Here is a 19496-nt window from a genome sequence, read left to right as displayed (position 1 = left end):
GTTATTAGTCTATTTTATATCAGTAATTGTTTTATGTTCTGTTTGATGCAAACTATGTAAAAGTATTAACTAACACTTGTTCATTTGTGAACACTGACACAGTTAGGTTCCGTCGATCATTGACTTTACGAAGACTCGGACGAATTCAAATCGTTTTTGAGTTGTGAAATATTCTCATTGTATTCATGTCCACTAAAATTGGAAAGAATACTTTTGAATTGTGATGAAAAATCCTTGGGTTGGTAGCAACTAGCAATTGTGGGGATGTGACAATCCCACGTTCGATATTGGCCTTCTTTGCCTCCATCAAAACATATAAAAGTAAACTAACCTCTTATTCAACCCCGCAAGTTTTCATGTTTATTAGTAATGTAATCGATCGAGTATTCGTTACTAGTCACTACCAACCATATTGTATATTTTTACTGAATATTATAATATTTGTCTACTTCACATTGGCACAGTGTGCAGTAGCAGTGACAAGTAGTGGTCATGAATAAAATTATAAAATGATATTTTGCTATTTCGCAAACTGTAATTTTACCATTTGCCTAGAAGATAATTCCACAAAAGGAATTTAGGGCCTTAGTTTTGTTACCATTCTTGTAAAAATTACACTTACACCCGTACGAATACAATTATATCTCTCCAGAAGAAAAGAGAAAACAAAAAGAATTAAAATTTCATCTAACTCTTTTTTTTTAACTTTAATGCTCTTTATTTAAAGTTTTTGAGATCTGCGTTTGTTCAATTGTGTTCTGATTAATGCTCTTTATTAAATTCCTCGATATTTTAAATTTATCATTTACCAATTTCCTTTTAGCTTTTTATTTTCCGACATAAATATTAATATTTTTTTGTCACAGTCGTTAGAGAAAAAGAGAGGCAGGAAAAAATCTTGGCCATAGAAATATCATCTGTTTACGATTCGATATGATTCTTACTTTATCTTCTGAATCTTGTTATATCTACTAGTCTCTCCCTTCTCTTTTTCACTTTTGCGCAACGCAAAGAGAGCGAAAGAGTCGAGAGAGAGAGAGCGACTAGGTTCCTCTTAACTCGCCGGAGCTCCGGCTACTCTCTTTCACTCTTTCTCTCTTCTTCTTCCTTCTTAAGCTCTGTTCTTGTTGATTTCTCGGATTCCATGCGATTAAGACCTAAAAGGTAACTGGGTTTGCTTAAAGTCTTCAATTTTACTCTTAAAAGCTTCTCTGTTCGAATCTGAAGCGAGTTTCTGGGTATTGAATTTGAAACAGGAAGTTGAATCTTTTGGAGGGTTTCGTGTAATTCAACTCTTTTTTGTTCTTATATTGACTTATTGATTTTGAGAGGGTTTTTAGAGGGGTTTGGTTTGAGATTCTGCACACCAAGTGTTCGATAAAATGGCTGAACCAAAGAAACGTTCTTCCCTTCACGCCACCAAGCCCAGCAAAAAGCCCAAGAAGAAACCTTTCCAGCTAAACCGCCTCCCTGGTTTATCTGAAGATCTCAAGACTATGAGAAAGATCCGTTTCGTTGTGAATGATCCTTACGCTACTGACTACTCATCAGGCGAGGAAGATGTTGAAATGACTCGGAGGAGGAAACGTTATGTCTGTGAGATCGACCGTCCTTTCTCTCAAGCCACTGCTCAAGCAGAGTCTGAAAGCTCTTATGTTCAGGAGAGTCGTAACAATGGTGGAAGCAAAAAGGCTTTAAGCGGGAAAGCCTCTCAGGTTGTTGGGCGCTCTAGTGTCACGAAGCCTGTTGGTGTAAGGCAGAGGAAATGGGGCAAATGGGCTGCTGAGATCAGACATCCAATCACCAAGACAAGAACTTGGTTGGGTACTTACGAGACACTTGAACAAGCTGCTGATGCTTATGCTACCAAGAAGCTCGAGTTTGATGCTCTGGCTGCTGCCTCTTCCGCTGCTGCTCCCTGTGATTCAACTGCTTCAAATGAGACTGTTTCTATGGTCTCCAATGTTGAAGCTGTGTCAAGCATTGATCGTGATATGAAGGTAACTGATTCAAAGAAGCCGAGTTTTGACTTCAACTTCGCAGATCTACAGATTCCTGATATGGGTTGCTTCATTGACGAGTCACTGATCCCAAATGCTTGTGAGCTTGATTTCTTCTTAACTGAAGAGAAGGACGACCAGCTCTTGGATGATTACTGCGGTATAGATGATATGAACATCATTGGTCTTGAATGTGACGGTCCAAGCGAACTTCCAGACTATGATTTCTCAGACGTGGAGATCGATCTTGGTCTCATTGGAACCACCATTGACAAGTTTGCTTTCGTCGATCATCTTGCAACGAGTACAACCACTCCTCTTAATATCGCGTGCCCATAAGTTTTGCAGCTAGGTGTTGTTATTATTAGCTATAGGAGCAAGGTAAAAAAAGCTCTGTTTTTGTTTAAGTTATTACAGTATAGCAGAGGCAGTTAATGTCAGGGGAAAGCAAGAACCCCTAAAGAGAGACATAAGTTTTGTGTGTTGGTGTTACTACAAAGTTTTGTTAACGTAATAGTTTTGATGTTGTGAAGAGAGATGGAGCGAGGTGAGATCAAAATTGTAATCTCAGAGGGGTTCTATTTTGTAAACTCGCTCAATCTTTTGTAAGTTTTGCCTATTGAGCTGTTGATATGTATGTGAAAACCAAAGTTATTGTTTTGTGTATATCTTCTTCTCCTCTTTTTGATTCATCATCACCAATGTTCCATGGGATTAGTTTCCGAGCTCAAGAATAGATCATTTATTATCAAAAACTCAGCTTAGAGTGTATGTTCACTGTGTTATTTTTGACATAAAACTCGAAACAGTGAGGTATCTCCTCTTGGGATTTAAAATGTATAAACCTTGTGTTAGGGTTTAAGCCTTTTGAATTAGGTTTGAGTAGAGTTTATTTTTTTTGGAAAGTCGACACAAGAACAAGTGTGGTCCAATACAAACATGAAGGAAAGTTAATGAGTGTGGTTGGTTGATGATCATTTATCACATTAGCACACCAATACTCACCGCTCTAATTGCGTTGGTTCCTAAATCATTTTCAAAAGTTTTTTTGTTTTAGTAATTATGTCTTGTTTCGTGGAAGAAAACCTTTGCGTATATTACAAGTCTTTCAAAAGATTTCCTTAAACTATATATTTCAAAAATTCCAAGTTTAGGAAAAAGATTAAAGATTATAACAAGAAGTATTTTCAGTTATTCTGTGTCAAGAGATTCCATAACTTCAGAATGAGCTTATTAGTTTCGTTTTACTGGACAGAATTATTATTATTTTGCTTTCGAAAATTTGAAGCGAATTCTTAAGATGCTGATAGAAAAACAATCTTTCTAAGATTAATTGGATCGAGAGAAAAAGGACAAAACAATCTTTCTAAAATTAATTGGATCGAGAGGAAAAAGACATCAACTTGTCCATCGGAGATTTGAGATTTGACATGCTCAACGTATACTTTGTTTCATTTAAGTGGCTGTTTTTAGTTGTCATTATCATTTGAAAGAAACTTTTTGCAAAGTGTGGAAGTTAGTGACCTTGAAACTAAATAACAATTTAGTAGTATTTGCTTTCTTCAAGCAATCCGCTATATAATTAAATTCTAGATAAGATCATTTGGTACTTTTTAGCATGTTGCAACACCTTACGTTAAATTATATTTCAAACTATATAGTGTGAATATCTTGTTCTTAACACTAGTGTATCAGCTGGGGATCTTTGTTCCAAGGAAACTAGCTATCGAACATATGATAGATGTTCATCTACTGAGAAGATCAGAAGAGACGAGGAATTACTTAGTGCTGGAGCCGTTGAATTGGCTTCATATGCTCTTTGGGGCATGCCGTAGTTTTTGCACAAGAGGAATGGCTTCGAGTTTTCTTTTTGCTTAAAAACTGGCTTCAAGTTGTTCAAAAGGAAAAAAGGGTTTTCTTTCCCCAAGACTCTTCGATGCATAAGTTAGTTATTAGTTTACTGAGACCAATAATTTGGGAAAATGTATAGTTTTGCAAAGGGGTTTGTATGTGAATACTAGTATTTGTTTTTAGTATATTTTGAGAACTAGAGAAAGCGAGTAAATTGGGTTGAAACTCTCTTTGAGCTATTTCTTATGCAACTGTGAGTTCTACTATTTTTTTTTTCCTTTTATAGTAGAGGGCATGGTAGAATAGCTTTCTTCTGTACCTATGTTATGTGTATGGGTGGACTTTCATGTACTTGTTCGGATTCAATTCGGATTTATTCAAATTTCAGATTTTTGGGATTACATGTTTATAACTTCCGCTTAAGTATTTTTATTTCTCAGTTTGAATATTAATTATGTAAAAAAATTCAAAAATCCAAATATATTTTTAAGTTCTCAAAGTTAAAAATAAATAACATATATACGACATATACATTTGATTAAAATATGACTAAATATTTAAAATTAACATGAAAATTAGTTTGGTTTGAATATTTGAATGAAAACTGATAAAATTTCAGATATATATATGGTGTTTTAAGTAATTTTACTATTTTGGAATATTTATTTTTGACTGTTTTGGATATTTTCATTTATTTTAGATAATTCCAAGTATTTTCAGATATTCTGTTAATATTAAATCGAAACTAAATATTATATTTAAGTATATAATAATGATTTGACCAGAAGAATGGCCAGCTTTTGTAAATTATTTGGATGATATCAAGATCCTGAAAGAGAGTTTCACCCGATCAGAGCTTATCTATGTACCACGAACGCACAATTCAAAGGCGGATAGTCTAGCACGCAGTGCTAGAAAGCAATCGTCTTTCGTCGTTCACATGGATGCAGATTACCCGGTTTGGTTTACAGAGTCAACATGAGTCTGTATTGTTGATGACAAAAAAAAGTAAAATAATAATAATGATTTGGATATCTTCGGATTTTCAAAATATTTTGGTTCAGATTCGTTTTAGATATTAAAATCATGAATCCGTTTGAATATTTTATCAGTTTCGGTTCAGATTCCGTATTAATGTTTTGGATTGGATTGGTGCGGTTTTTCGGATCTGAATGTTTTTCCCATCTCTACTTATATGACATGTCTGTCAATTTTTTTATGGTGGTTACAGTTAAGTGGTTTGTGGGTTCTTTAGTCCTAATTCAATAGGAACTCCAAGAACATCGACGGTGCGTTCACCTATGCCAGAATGAACTGGTCTCACATGTTTGGTGTAGATATAGCTGATAAAATGGCCTCACCATACTTTTTTAACAAAATTCTTTTTTGAAAAACTTTTTTCCGCCTAAAAATGATAATGTTAGCTATACCACTCTCTGTAACAAAAGAAAAAAATTGATACTTTATTCCACATCAAATGATAATCTATATTATTATAACTGAAGTACATTTTGGTATTGTTTGGAAACTTAGATAATAGATTAAAGTTGTTTGGAAATAAGGATAACAAATTAAATACTTTTTCAATTTATATATTTAGTCACTGTATTTCTTTCTCATTTACAGATTCTGTCGTTTTGAATCTTGGATAGCAGATTAAATGAGAATTGTTTGGAAACATGGATAGCAGATTAAATATTTCTTTTTATTTACACATTTAGTCATTGCATTTCTTTCTTATTTACAAATCTGCCACTTCACTTAAAATCAAAATTTTTAATTAATTAATTACAATGAATTGTTATTTCTTTTTGCTGAAAATAAAAAAACAAACTGTAATATATAGTATATATTAATCTGCTACGATACAATTTTCAAGAAAACCAAATATCATAAAAATAATAATAATTCATAAAAACCTATTGTAAAAAATTAAACCATTTTTAAATAAATAAACAAAAAAAATCAATAGGTTAATATATGAATATTACAATTACATCAAATTGCATCAAGTTATAAAATTTAAAAATATAATATTACGCACAAATAAAAATTTATTATCAAACATCTATATTATAATATAATATATTATACTCTAAATATATTTTACTAAACATAAAAAGATAAATGGACATTTTATAAAATCCATGGTTTATAAATTTACATTGAACGCAAGTTAAATCCAACATCCGCGCGGGGGCGCAGGACAAGATCTAGTGTGGGTTAAAAGTGTTAACAATACTGATAGGAAGCCGGGCATAAGCGTTTCATATGAAACCGAAAGCCCAATTACATATTATTCTTCTTCTTGGGCTGGTTCGTCATGAAATTGGCCAACTCTAACAAAAGATAATTACGCGAATATAGTATGGACTTGCAACATACATATCATCATAGTATATGGCTGACCGCCGGTTGTTAAAGTTCGTGGAAACGAAATTTTGCAGTTCTTAATGTTGAAAAGTAAACAATTTGTTATAGCTACAAAAGAAAATAACATATTTACAAGGACATACTGTCCGGTTGCCAATATGCTTATATGAATATTTACTTTAGTACTACCTAAGACTAGACTGTAAGAAAATTATGTATTTTCACGCAATCCAGTTACTGAAAATGCCTAGAAACATGAGTTTTAGTATGGTATAATATCATAACCATATGAAATTAGAGCTTTACAAAGTATTTTCTTTTTATATGGTCTAAAACACTTTTTTTCTCTGTCAACAATGGTTGAAACACACATAATGTCGCAATTATCAATAAATTTTATAGTTTTTCTATCACTAGTTTTACCGGTAGATTCATTCATTTCGTAATTAATTGCATTTGTTATAGTCTCAACTATATCACAACGAACAACCAAGCCTTTTCTCGCCGTTTTTCAAACGGTAAGGTTATTTTATAATACACTCCAAGGTCATTTAAAAATGCTGCAAGTTTTAGAATGGTTGAACAAACGTAAAAGCTAATTGACTTCAGTGTATCAACCTTTTACAGCAAATTACACAGATGTGTCAGGGCCAGCTCGTTGATAACAATTTGTGAAAAGGATATTAAATGAATTTAGAATATGGTTAATATATAAAAGTTCTTTTAGAATGTTACAATGGAGGTGAAGCCATGCCACGTTCCATATATGCTTTCTTCATAGTCAAGATACAAGAATGTGCATCGTTGACCCCACCAAACAATACCACGTCGGAGACTTGTAGTTTCAACATTCAAAGATCAGATCAAAGTCCAACATATATTAAAAATTAATATAAATTTACTGCAAAATATTCATATAGAACCAGTTTCCCAAATAAAAGTAGTATATAGAAATGTAAAACAAGCCACAAACCTTTATAAGGTGAAACTATATTTTGATCAATGTTTTCTATATTTGAAAACCAAACTAATATCATTATCTTATACATATGAATAAACTTTACTTGCTTGGCTATGACTTTAAGATATACGTTTCACATGACATATTCGTATATAGCTTCGAAAACAACTAACACCAACCTTTTCGGCACATGTACATGTTTGATGGATGGACTTATGGTTTTATATTAAATACATAATTGTGTGTTTTTCATGCCTGCATTCATCACAGTTAGATATTGCAACATTTGTTAGATGTTTTGGGTCAAACCACTAATTTATCAAGTTGTTTTAGAAAAAAATCTCACTCCTTCGAGTCGCTCTTTGTAAAGTCTTAAATGGTAGGTATTCAACACAAACGTAAGTCGCATACATTTACCTACCAAAACATTGTGCCGTCTGCGGCACGTTCACGGCAAAATATATGATACGGGCACGGTTTTGAATTACCATAACTATTTGACCCAAAAAGAAAGAATTACCATAACTAAATGGCACGTTAAACTACAGTTGCAGTTCGTTTTTGTTTTTATTTTTGTAAAAATATAGTGAATAATTAATCGCTCAAAACAATTATTTTAAGAGGGAAAAATAGATTAGTAAAAAAAATTAAAACTAATTTAATTTGATACTCTTATTATATTTGTATCGTGTTTTCTATATTAAGATTTAAATTTCACCTCCTCCTCCTCTTCGCACTACATATATATTTTTTTCTTCAAATTTTCATTTCACAGACCGTTAAAACCATAGCTACAAAATTGTTTAAATTTATAAGCCAACGCGAAAGGAATCTTGAAAAACTAGAATCAAAGTGTGACACTAGCGAAGAATGATCTCCGTTCGTAAATGAGATTATTCAATAGAATAGGTCTGTTAATCAAAAGTTAAGATAATGCAAGCATGTTTAGTTTAATGACAGTTCGTAATCGAAAGAAAATTCCATTTTATTTTGTTTGACGGTGGATTGGAAAACGGAGAATTTGTTCTTTTCCCGTCGGCGAAAGTTGAAAAACAAAAATAAACAAAAAAAAATATATATTACATTTACAGGTTAGAGAAACGCGTATACTTTATTTTATTACATAAAGTGGGCCCAGCCCAAGCCCATCATCTATAACATAAATACAAGTGTCGAGAGGGAGACAAGAAACATCCATTGTTAGGGGAAAAACACAATCTTTAACCAACAAAAGCGGCGTTGATTCTCCGATTTCTCGAGACAAGAACATCTCAAGGTTTCTCGTTTTAAGAAACGAGATACATTGGGGGGTTTCGAGTCATGGGTTTGGAGAAGAAGTCTGCATTGTTGGAAGATTTGATAGAGAAATGCGGCGGCTGTGCGGTGGTCGACGGCGGTTTCGCGACCCAGCTCGAGATTCACGGCGCCGCCATTAACGATCCTTTGTGGAGTGCCGTTTCTCTCATCAAAGATCCTGAACTCATCAAGCGGGTTTGTAGATTATTTTTTTCTATCCATTTCTGTTTCTTGATTTTTTTTTCCCCAAGATTTTCGTATTTAGGTTTAGATTCTGACAATGGGTTTTGATAAAAGAGAAAGCAGATCTCTTTTGTCTTTTTTTTTTTACTCAGTTTTGTAAGATTTGGATGATAATGGATTAGAGTTGTTGTTTGCAGGTTCATATGGAATATTTGGAGGCTGGTGCAGACATTGTGGTTACTTCATCTTATCAGGTAAAGAAAAAACCTTTCTTGTGTACCAATCTATCTGATTTATTTATTTTCCCTTTTTCTTAAAGATCTAATCTTTTTGAAACCCACATATTGTAATTTTCTTGTGATTATTTAATATAAAAACCTTGTCTTTTTGGAATTGAAAAGGGTTTAAGATTGTAGTAGGTTCAGAAGAAAAAAATACTTGTCTTTTGTTTATTTGATTTCTCAGATTTAGTTTTGTCTTTTCCTTTGATTTCTGTTTTAAAAAGATCTAATCTTTTAATCCCCATTGTGTAATTTCTGGTGATTATTTCAATGTTTAATGTAAAATGCATTATCTGCTTTCTGGATTTAGATTGTAGGGTCAGAAGAAAGATACTTGTCTTTTGTTTATTTGATTTGTCAGATTCAGTTTTGTCTTTTTTTTCTTTTTGTTGGTTATGTAAACATATGAAAGTATTGAGTTTCGGTTTGAAAATGTTTCATATCTCATTTTACCGGTCTGCTTTCAGGCTACAATCCCTGGCTTTCTCTCACGAGGATTGTCCATGGAAGAGAGCGAGTCTTTACTACAAAAGAGCGTGAAACTAGCTGTTGAAGCCCGTGATAGATTCTGGGACAAAGTCAGCAAAACCTCAGGACACAGCTATAACCGAGCTCTTGTAGCTGCTTCTATTGGAAGCTATGGAGCTTATCTTGCTGATGGCTCTGAGTACAGGTAAGATTCATTTCAGTTCACATTACATTGGTTCTGTAGATTGGGAACTTAATAGTTGTTTCAATGTTCTTTATTGCAGTGGAAGCTATGGAGAGGATGTAAGCTTGGATAAACTTAAAGACTTCCACAGGAGGAGAATCCAAGTCCTAGTGGAAGCTAGTCCTGATCTTCTTGCTTTCGAAACCATACCTAACAAACTCGAGGCCCAGGCGTGCGTTGAGCTGCTGGAGGAAGAGAATGTGCAGATCCCAGCATGGATCTGTTTCACGTCTGTAGATGGTGAGAATGCTCCTTCAGGGGAAAGCTTTGAGGAGTGCCTTGAAACCCTTAACAAAAGCAACAACATTTGCGCTGTTGGCATTAACTGCGCACCTCCTCAGTTCATGGACAATCTCATCCGCAAATTCTCCAAGGCAAGCAAAAGTTTTAAACAAAGCATTGCCCTTTACTTCTTAGTTCTTACAATCTATGTCATGTCCTATCTTCAGTTGACCAAGAAGGCTATCGTTGTTTACCCAAATAGTGGAGAGGTTTGGGACGGGAAAGCTAAAAAATGGCTGGTATGTTCACTTTCTCACTTGTTTGTAGTATTCAAGATCACATTAACGAAGGAATGAATCTCTTATGGTTATTGATTATCTTTGTCAGCCGTCGCAATGCTTTGGTGATGCTGAGTTTGAGATGTTTGCAACGAAGTGGCGTGACCTTGGAGCTAAACTTATAGGAGGATGCTGCAGGACTACACCTTCCACCATCAAAGCTATCTGCAGAGATTTGAAACGAAGATGAGTTCCTCAGGGAGATTTGAAGATTTTCACTTCTTTAATTCGTTCGACGAGTCATTATTAGGTTTTTCTATTTATGGACTGTGTTGTTTGCTTGCCTTTGACGTTTCCTATGTTACTTAAAGATATGTATCCGTAAACTAGGCCTTGGGCTTTTCGTGTGACGGCCCATTTATAATATTATTTTCTTTCCATGATACCCCGGTTTGAATTCTTAACACTAATTGGTTTTCCATACAAGAATAATTTTAGTTAGCAACTAGACTCTCACCTGCATAAAGGTCCGTGCGAGGCAAATAAAAATGTATCTGGTCAAATCGTTAATCATTGTGATTAATATTTTAGGTATACAAATTGTTTTGGATGTTTAGATATCTATTCGGTTCTTGTTTTGATTTTAATTCATTTAAAAATATATTAACTGTTATTCAATCCGGCTTGATACTTTTTAATTCCATTTGTTTCGTTTAGTGAGTTTCAGTTAATTTGTTGATGTCTACTACTGTCTCAATCCTACTTTGGTAGGCTAAGAGATTTTGACTCTTCTAAATCATCCTATCATATGGGTGCATATTGGCAAATGTCTGATCAAAGGAGATAACTTCTTCTTGTTGTTATTACAATCTACCATTGCTTGAAAAAGGGAACAGTGTGAATCCGGAAGAAGCATATTCAAATAGATGCTAACTTTTTTTTTTTTGACATCAAAACACCATGTATTATTAATTCAGTCGAAACAGGTTAGCTTTTGGGGCCAACCTCATCGGAATCATAGAGTTTACATGGGAAAAAATAGAGTTTTGTAGGCGGGCATCTTTAGCCAGAAGATCCGCTCTTACATTACATTCTCTTGATATGAAATTGATAGAAAAATCTGTAAAAGAAAGGAGTAAAAAGTTGAGTTCATTCCATTCCGAGGCCACAGAGGGCCATACTTCTTCATCGTTAATCAGCTACGTGAGCTGAAGACAGTCCGAATAAAAGGACATCGATGTATATCCTAGCTGCAAAGAGCTTTTCATTGCATAAAGCAAGATAGTAAACTCTGCGTGCAAGGGGGAGAGGACCTGTTCCATACCAGTGGAACCGTAAACATGCTCTCCCGAAGGTAAATCAAAAACAAAACCCCCTCCGATAACACTAGAGTTTGTCACCCAAGATGCATCCACTTGGCATCTTGGCAGCGGTGATTCACTCTCTGTGCGTCCGGTAACAGGGGTTCCGCGACCAACATAGTTTCCAGCCAAAACTTGCGCTACACGCCAATTCTCTTCTTCTTCAATGGCGTGTTGTATAGTGTCTGGAGGTTGAATTTGTTTCCCATTAAACAACATCTCATTTCGTGCTTTCCATATGAACCAGATGATCCATGGAAATTTAGCTAAAGCTTCCTCAGGCACTCCATTCTCTTTCGCACGTAGGAGAAGATAATCAAAATTTTCAAATAAAGAGGCTCTCGGGAAAAACCCCGAACTTGCCGGTACGTTCGATAGGGCCCAGCACTGGAGAGCAGGAGGGCATAGGAAGAGGAGGTGGTTTATCGATTCTTCAGTATCTCCGCACCGGGGGCAGGAACGATCAGTACCGCAATGTCTATCAACTAGCCGGCCACACGTTGCAACACAGCCTGCTAAGGCCTGCCATAAGAAATGCTTAATCTTCCTAGGAGCTTTCAACTTCCATATCATGGCCATCAGAGGTTTAGTGCTTGGCTCAGAAACACTTGTTTCCCTACTATCTTCTTTCAAGTTTACAGCAAGGTCATACCCGGATTTAACAGTATACAAGCCCGATTTCGTATAAATCCAGCAGTACCCATCATCCGTAAAGTTATGGCTTGGCCGAATGCTCCTTATTAAAGGGATATCTCCTGGGTCTATAAGGGATTCTAGGGCTTCTATACACCATTGCTTAGAAGCTTGGTTTATCAGCTGATTAACATATAGATTTGGATCGCGATAGACTCCATTATCATTTGCTGGTCTCGCTGGGATTGTAGGGATCCAAGGATCCAGCCAGACCCGAGTATTGTATCCTGAGCCAATTGTCTTTCTCAAACCTTCTCGTAATAGGTCCTGAGCTGCTAACATGCTTTTCCACCCATAAGACGGGGAGTTTGAGGTATTAACCTCCATAGGACTTGAATGACGGAAGTATCTTCCTTTTAAAACTCGAGCCAGCAAAGAGGTGGGGTGGTGGAGTAGCCTCCAGAGCTGTTTTGCCAAAAGCGCCAAATTAAAACTCCGTAAATCTCTGAATCCCAGACCCCCCTTGTCAAGTGGTACACATATTTTTTCCCATGCAATCCAATGAAGTCCTCTATTATTAGCTTTTGTGCTCCACCAGAATTTTGCTATCGCACTTTGTAATTTACTAATAATATCTTGTGGCAACAAGAAGCATGACATCACATAGGTGGGGAGAGCTTGTGCGACCGATTTTAGCAATACCTCTTTTCCTCCTTTGGATAGAAGTTTGGCCGACCAAGAGTTTATACGATCATTTAGACGGTCTCTGATGAAAGCAAAGACTTGTCTTTTAGAGCCGCATATCTTCTCTGGAAGTCCTAGATACATGCCCATTCCACCCTCTTTATGAATCCCCAGGGTTTGCTTGATATCTCTCTTGACTTCATGGCTTACTTTGTTTCCAAACAATATGGATGATTTCGCTGGGTTAAGTTGTTGGCCCGAGGCCCTTCCATACAAGTTTATGATCCATGACAGCTCAGCACACTGCTGGATATCTGCTTTACAGAAAAAGAGACTATCGTCCGCAAAGAGCAGATGTGATAGGGCCGGGCTAGCTCTTGCAATCTTTAATCCCGTAATTCTCCCTTCTTCCTCCGCTGCTCTTAGCTGCGAGATGAGGGCCTCTGTTAACAGAATAAATAGAAAAGGGGATAATGGGTCGCCCTGCCGCAGTCCTCTAGAGGGCTGAACATGTCCTTTAGGTTCTCCATTAAGTAGAACCTGGTATGAAACCGAAGAGACACACCATCGGATCCAAGATACCCATTTTTCTGCAAAACCCATTTTGAGCAGGAGGGCTTCCAGGAAATCCCACTCCACACGGTCATAGGCTTTACTCATATCCGTCTTTATGGCTACGAATTTTGCCTTACACATGGGGTTCGTACGGAGGGCATGGAAAACTTCCTGTGCAAGTAAGATATTATCTGAGATAAGTCTCTTCGCCACAAAAGCGGACTGGGTTTCCGAAATCAGTTTTGGGAGGAACTTTTTTAATCTCGAACATATGATTTTCGATATGATCTTGTAGCTAACGTTGCAGAGGCTTATAGGTCGGAACTCTGTCATCTCCATAGGGCGCTCAGTCTTTGGGATAAGACATATGTTCGTCTGGTTTAATCTTGGATCGAAAGAGTCATTGCTAAAGAAATCCTTCACCATCACAATTATATCCTTCGCTGTAACCTCCCAAAAACGTTGATAGAACAGACTCGTCATACCATCTGGGCCCGGGGCTTTGTCAGGGTTTATATTGTCTACCGCTTTCCGGATCTCAGCATCTGATGGTAGGCGTAGGAGGGAATCGTTCATATCTGGTGTAACTTTCGCGGTCACGTACCGGAGGGATTCCTCAATGTTGTTAGGCTCAGATGAGGTGAAGAGATTTTCAAAATACTCTGAGGCTACTTTTTCAATTCCCGGATCACTCTCTACCCATCCTCCCCGTGGATTCTTTAGCTTGGTGATACGGTTCCTGGCCCGTCGTTGTTTTGTCACAGCATGAAAAAACTTTGTATTGCGATCTCCGTCTTTTAACCAAAGTGTGCGGCTCTTTTGTCTCCAATACAACTCCTCTTCTCGAAAGGCTGAGCACAAGTTCCACTTTAAGTTTAGAATCTCCTCGCTTGGGATCGTTGGATCAGATTGAGCTCGCTCGAGCTGCTCTTTAACTACCCAAATGTATTTTGCACAGTCACATGTAAAGAGTAAGTGATCTAGTGTTTTTTTCTTTCTATGCAACATCTCTGATATTGTGAATCACTATTAATACCTAGAGATATCAGAATCATCCCCGATGCCAATGCATTTAATAGTATACAACACAAGAAATGTCGTATCTTTGGTGCGGTTTGGAGCTTCCAAATGGTCTCGTTAAAAACTGGAGATGAATGCTTATGATCCGGTAGATTAATGGTCAACAAGTATCTTGATTTAAGCGTGTACTTCCTTGACTTTGGTATATTGCGAGCCTATTATGTCTTTTGCAGATATCAGACTTACTCTAATCTTTATTATTTCTGGGACATCATCAGGTTTGTTTCAGTTGCTATAACAACTCTGGACTCTATGTTTTGTAATTAATTATGGATTTCGTGGAGGATGTGTAGGCAACCAAGGATCAACGAACTCATTTACTTCAGTAATAGGCCTGGGATTTTTATCTATAACCGAATACCCGAACCGGAACCGACCCGAAATAGACCGGTTCGGTTTCGGTCCTAGACAATTTATCCGATGGATATTAGTGTTAATTATCCATGGGTATCGGTTCGGTTTCGGTTAAAAACCGAAACCGAACGGGTACCCGTTTAACCCGAATTCTATGTTTAAAAAACATAGATTTGTATCTTCTGAGGGTCGAACCCGGGTTGGATAAGCAAAGCAACAACTGTTATACCACTAGACTAGTTCAACTTTGTTGTATTTAATACATGTTACTAATATATATACGATTTCTATTTACTTTTCCTTAAAAAAATAAAATAAATAAATAAAAAACTGGTATATAATTATTTTATTTTGCAAATATTTATATAATTCACATAAGAAACGGGTATCCGGAACCGACCCGAAACCGGTAGTACCCGATCCGAAATCCGAACCGAAATCTACTAAGTACTCATTGGGTATAGAATTCATTTATCCGAAAAACCCGGACCCGATCGGTTCCTATCCGAACCCGAACCGAATATCCGAAATCCCAGCCCTATTCAGTAACATCACCTATCAAACACATTATCCCTTTTTGAATGTTATATACTTATATTGTTCTAGTTTGTATAATGTCTTTCTGCAGAAAGCAAAAGATTTCCATTTTCGTGTGTAATGGAAGCCACCTGATGTCCTCTTTAAACTCAACGTAAAATACTTATTATAATCCTTTCACAGTACAAGAGTAATTACTAAAATTGAATAAAGGCTCACATAGTAAAAATCAGTTCTGATTTGCGAAAAAATCCTGAATAAATAATTCCGTAAAAATTGAATTTTATATGTAAAGAAAGAAATTACTAATCGTACATCCTACATACAAAAAACAAAATATCAAGTACAGATTTTTCAAACGTTTTAGGTAAAGACAAATACAATGTGTATTTACCTGAATTTTTGAGATATCGACCGACATTATAGTACTTATAATTTCTCCCAATAATTTAGTCGTACAACTGCCAATATGAAAATGAACAAGTACTCATAAATTAGTATAATAACTCAGAATTAAGCATTTGGATTTTGGTAATTTTAGGATTATTGCCTCTTCAGTATTTGGTGAAAAGATAAATAGTCAAAAAGATTCTAAACGCCAAACAGAAAGGGACAAAGTGAGGACATTAAAAGCTCCTTCGCGCGCATGTTACGTGGCGCTTCTCCACACATTGGTTTCTCTGTCTCTCATAAAACACCCAAATTCGAGACCTCTTTTTCCTAACTCTTTTCAATACAATTTTTGTTTTAAAAATATGTAAATGCTTGACTTCATATTGACTAGAATACAATCAAGTAGCAATAAGATGGAAGAATTTCGAAAACTTAAAAGTCTTGCACAAGAAAATGAATACATATATAGAACTCGGCAGAACCTTATGTCTTCATAGTTTTTTTTGGGTGCAATGTCTTCATAGTTTTATTTTCTAACGAATGTCTTCATAATTTTTTTATACCAAAAAAAAGTTAAACCTAAATCTATTAAAGACACAAATCTAATTTCTAGGTGGAGATATAACTCATGGATAGATCTTTTCTTAGACATTTAAATGAACCGAAAACAATATCACATATCCGTGTGGTCAGCAGAATTCGAACCAGGATTCGCCGTATCAAATTTATTTCCTTCAAACTCCACTGAACTACCACCACCGGTTAATGTCTTCATAGTTTCTAAATCATTATTACAATTTTCAAAGAAAAACAGCATAATTTAACGTGTAGAAAATTTCTAGAATTAGTCTTAGATTTCTAACCCTTCTCAAAAACCCCTTTTTAACGACTAATGCATTGATAATAAAGAGTTTTACATGAGATGAACCAGATCCGACAGTCTCCTTTTCAAAACCCTTTATATAATTTTTTTGTACGAAGAGTTTCCAGAAATAAAAATGTTTAACCAATAAAACAAAAATTAACTATCCTTTTCATGAAATATAAATTTAAATATACACTCTATTTGACTATAATTCATATAGAGCCATGGAACCGACCCAACCAGCGGATGAATCTCCAGTGGTTCCTTCCATCGGCGTCATCGAACCACGTTAGAAAAGAAAGGGGCGTAATAGCTAGGGTCTATAGTAGCTTTCTATACGATTGAATAGGATCAAAACAGTTATGTTTCGTAGATTCATATATAGTCTGTCATCGTCAAAATATTATATTTTTTGAACTTTAATTGTGGATAATTTAAGCGTGGCTGTTTATCACTTTATTCACACGATGCCTAGGGTGCTCTACATGAATATAAAAACATGCATTGAAAATTTATTGCATAAACATGGTTACTCGTGGATTTCGACTTAACTGGGAGTACTATTATACTGGTATGTAAGAGTTCTTGCGTAAGTGTTCAACAGGTCACGTGGATTTCAGTTTTTACATTTTCCATGCAGCTTTTAATTTGGTCATTGCAATCGATTACAAGTTGTCTCCATTTGATTTTATTAAGAATTGGTACAATGGAATAGATATATTGCAAAGGAATAATTCCAAACACTACCGTCCATACCATTTCTTTTTATTTTTATCATATCGTGACTGTAAAATCCCGATGGTAAATAAACCTTTGTACCTTAATAATAATAGTGCCTCAGTTAGTCACAATTTAACATCTCCGTAACTAATGGCTAATATGAATGCGATGAAAGTGATTTGATAATTTACGAATCGAACGAACACTTAGTGTGGCGTGATTATTTCACAAGTTAAAGTTTGGGTTTCCGTTCACCAATTAGTAATTACAAGTTAATCGATAATCGTAAGAAATTTTATATGGTTTGTTGAACTTCTTTTAGTTACCATTGCTTAAAAATTTTGCTACTTAATACGGAGATTGACAAAACGACATTATATTGCTAAATTACAAACTATTATATATTAAATAGTTTGTGATATACTAACTCAAGTAATTAATTAGGATAGGTTTCTACATTAGTGTTGTCGATTTTCATAAGTGAAACATCTATGCGTTATGTTATGAAGTACACATACACAGATTACTTAACATATATTTCAAACAAGTTTGTCTGAAAGGTTCGAGCGTGATCGTCTTGATAAAACTGGACCTAATACAAACATACTGTCTTTTGCACACAAATATACAGCCATCTCTACTGTCTATGACTTGAATTGTTAATTTTAATTTTAAACAAATTTGACTCTAGTGGGTAGTGGCTAGCTAGGTTGGGGAAAAGGAGAAGCTTTTTGGCTTGGCCAGTCGTAAAAGCAAACAGCCTTTACCAGTTATATATTTTAAGGGTTTTTAGTAATTAAACCCCTCAACTAAAGATGAATCGTAAAAAAAACCCTCAACTAAAAATCCTGTGAAATAAACCCTCAACTTTAGTTCCGTTAACATATGTTACCCTCCGTTTAAAAAACCGTGACGGAGGGTGACATATGTTAACGGTTTATAAGTTGAGGGTTTATTTCACTGGATTTTTAGTTGAGGGTTTTTTTCACGATTCATCTTTAGTTGAGGGGTTTTATCACTAAAAGTCATTAAATATTATTAAATTATTTATCATCATTTATACATTGTTTTAAGATTTATAAGCCTTTAAAACTAATTTATAAATTATAATACATTAATATATTTGTATATTAATTTATACATCTTAAATTAATAATTTTTAACACTACTTACAACTTATTATAACTTTGAAATATTAAATTATTTGATATTTGGAAATAGTGATATAAAAAAATTTGTGTGTTTATATCGTCATTGTCAAATATGAAATAATTGAAAGTTTCTAAGTTATATTAAGTCTTAAGTAGTGTCGAGATAATTCATCTATGAAGTCAATCTTTCTATTTAGAGTATGACGCACTTTTTCTTTTTTTCAAGATTTCTGTCATCCGGTTCATACTTCTCCCCCCTCCAAAATAATGCATGATTATTTTTATTCTCATTGATTTCTGAATAACTACATTATATTTTTATTTTCTTGATCAATAATATATTTGAAACATAAAGTAATACAATAAATCAAGAACAATATAGGAAAATAGGAAAGTATGAGTCTGATGACGAAAATCATGAAAATAATAAAAAGTAAGTCATACTCCAAATAGAAAGATGACTTCATGGATGAATTATCCTCAACACTACTTAAGATTTAATATAACTTAGAAACTTTCAATTATTTGATATTTGAAAATGACGATATAAACACACAATTTTTTTTATATCACTATTGCCAAATATCAAATAATTTAATATTTTGAAGTTATAATAAGTTGTAAATCGTGTTGAAAATTATTAATTTAAAATGTATAAATTAATTTTATAATAGATTAATGTATTAATAATATACATTAGTTTTAAAGGCTTACAAATCAATCTAAAACAATGTATAAATGAATAATAAATAACTTAAAAACCCTTTAATGACTTTTAGTGATAAAACCCCTCAACTATTTTTGAATCGTAAAAAAACCCTTCAACTAAGTTTTCAACATTATAAACCCTCAACTTATAAACCGTTAACATATGTCACCCTCCGTCACGGTTTTTTAAACGGAGGGTAACATATGTTAACGGAACTAAAGTTGAGGGTTTATTTCACATGATTTTTAGTTGAAGGTTTTTTTTACGATTCATCTTTAGTTGAGGGGTTTAATTACT

At 34.8% G+C, this 19496-nt stretch overlaps 2 protein-coding genes across 2 annotated transcripts; both read left to right on the top strand.

Annotated features, from left to right (window-relative positions):
• The first annotated feature begins 873 nt into the window (after nt 1–873).
• On the top strand, nt 874–2680 carry LOC103875336 (ethylene-responsive transcription factor ERF119). The gene is made up of 2 exons (XM_009153853.3): nt 874–1164; nt 1257–2680. Exon 2 carries the CDS (start codon nt 1383–1385, stop codon nt 2337–2339), a length of 957 nt encoding a protein of 318 aa, XP_009152101.1. The 5' UTR covers nt 874–1164; nt 1257–1382; the 3' UTR covers nt 2340–2680.
• A 5685-nt stretch (nt 2681–8365) lies between these two features.
• Nucleotides 8366–10602, top strand: LOC103875335 (homocysteine S-methyltransferase 1). Its single transcript, XM_009153852.3, has 6 exons — nt 8366–8676; nt 8862–8918; nt 9413–9618; nt 9698–10031; nt 10107–10178; nt 10267–10602. Exons 1-6 carry the CDS (start codon nt 8506–8508, stop codon nt 10405–10407), a joined length of 981 nt encoding a protein of 326 aa, XP_009152100.1. The 5' UTR covers nt 8366–8505; the 3' UTR covers nt 10408–10602.
• The last annotated feature ends 8894 nt before the right edge of the window (nt 10603–19496 follow it).

Source organism: Brassica rapa, chromosome A06, assembly GCF_000309985.2.
Source record: "Brassica rapa cultivar Chiifu-401-42 chromosome A06, CAAS_Brap_v3.01, whole genome shotgun sequence".
Lineage (NCBI taxonomy): Eukaryota > Viridiplantae > Streptophyta > Magnoliopsida > Brassicales > Brassicaceae > Brassica > Brassica rapa.
This window is presented reverse-complemented; position numbering and strand designations above follow the sequence as displayed.

Bases quoted from the DNA above. Each gene is read 5' to 3' on its own strand.
- LOC103875336 (XM_009153853.3), top strand. From the start codon at position 1,383: ATGGCTGAACCAAAGAAACGTTCTTCCCTTCACGCCACCAAGCCCAGC.
- LOC103875335 (XM_009153852.3), top strand. From the start codon at position 8,506: ATGGGTTTGGAGAAGAAGTCTGCATTGTTGGAAGATTTGATAGAGAAA. The intron at 8,677-8,861 runs GTTTGTAGATTA...TGTTGTTTGCAG, and splicing joins ATCCTGAACTCATCAAGCGG to GTTCATATGGAATATTTGGA. The intron at 10,179-10,266 runs GTATGTTCACTT...TATCTTTGTCAG, and splicing joins GGAAAGCTAAAAAATGGCTG to CCGTCGCAATGCTTTGGTGA.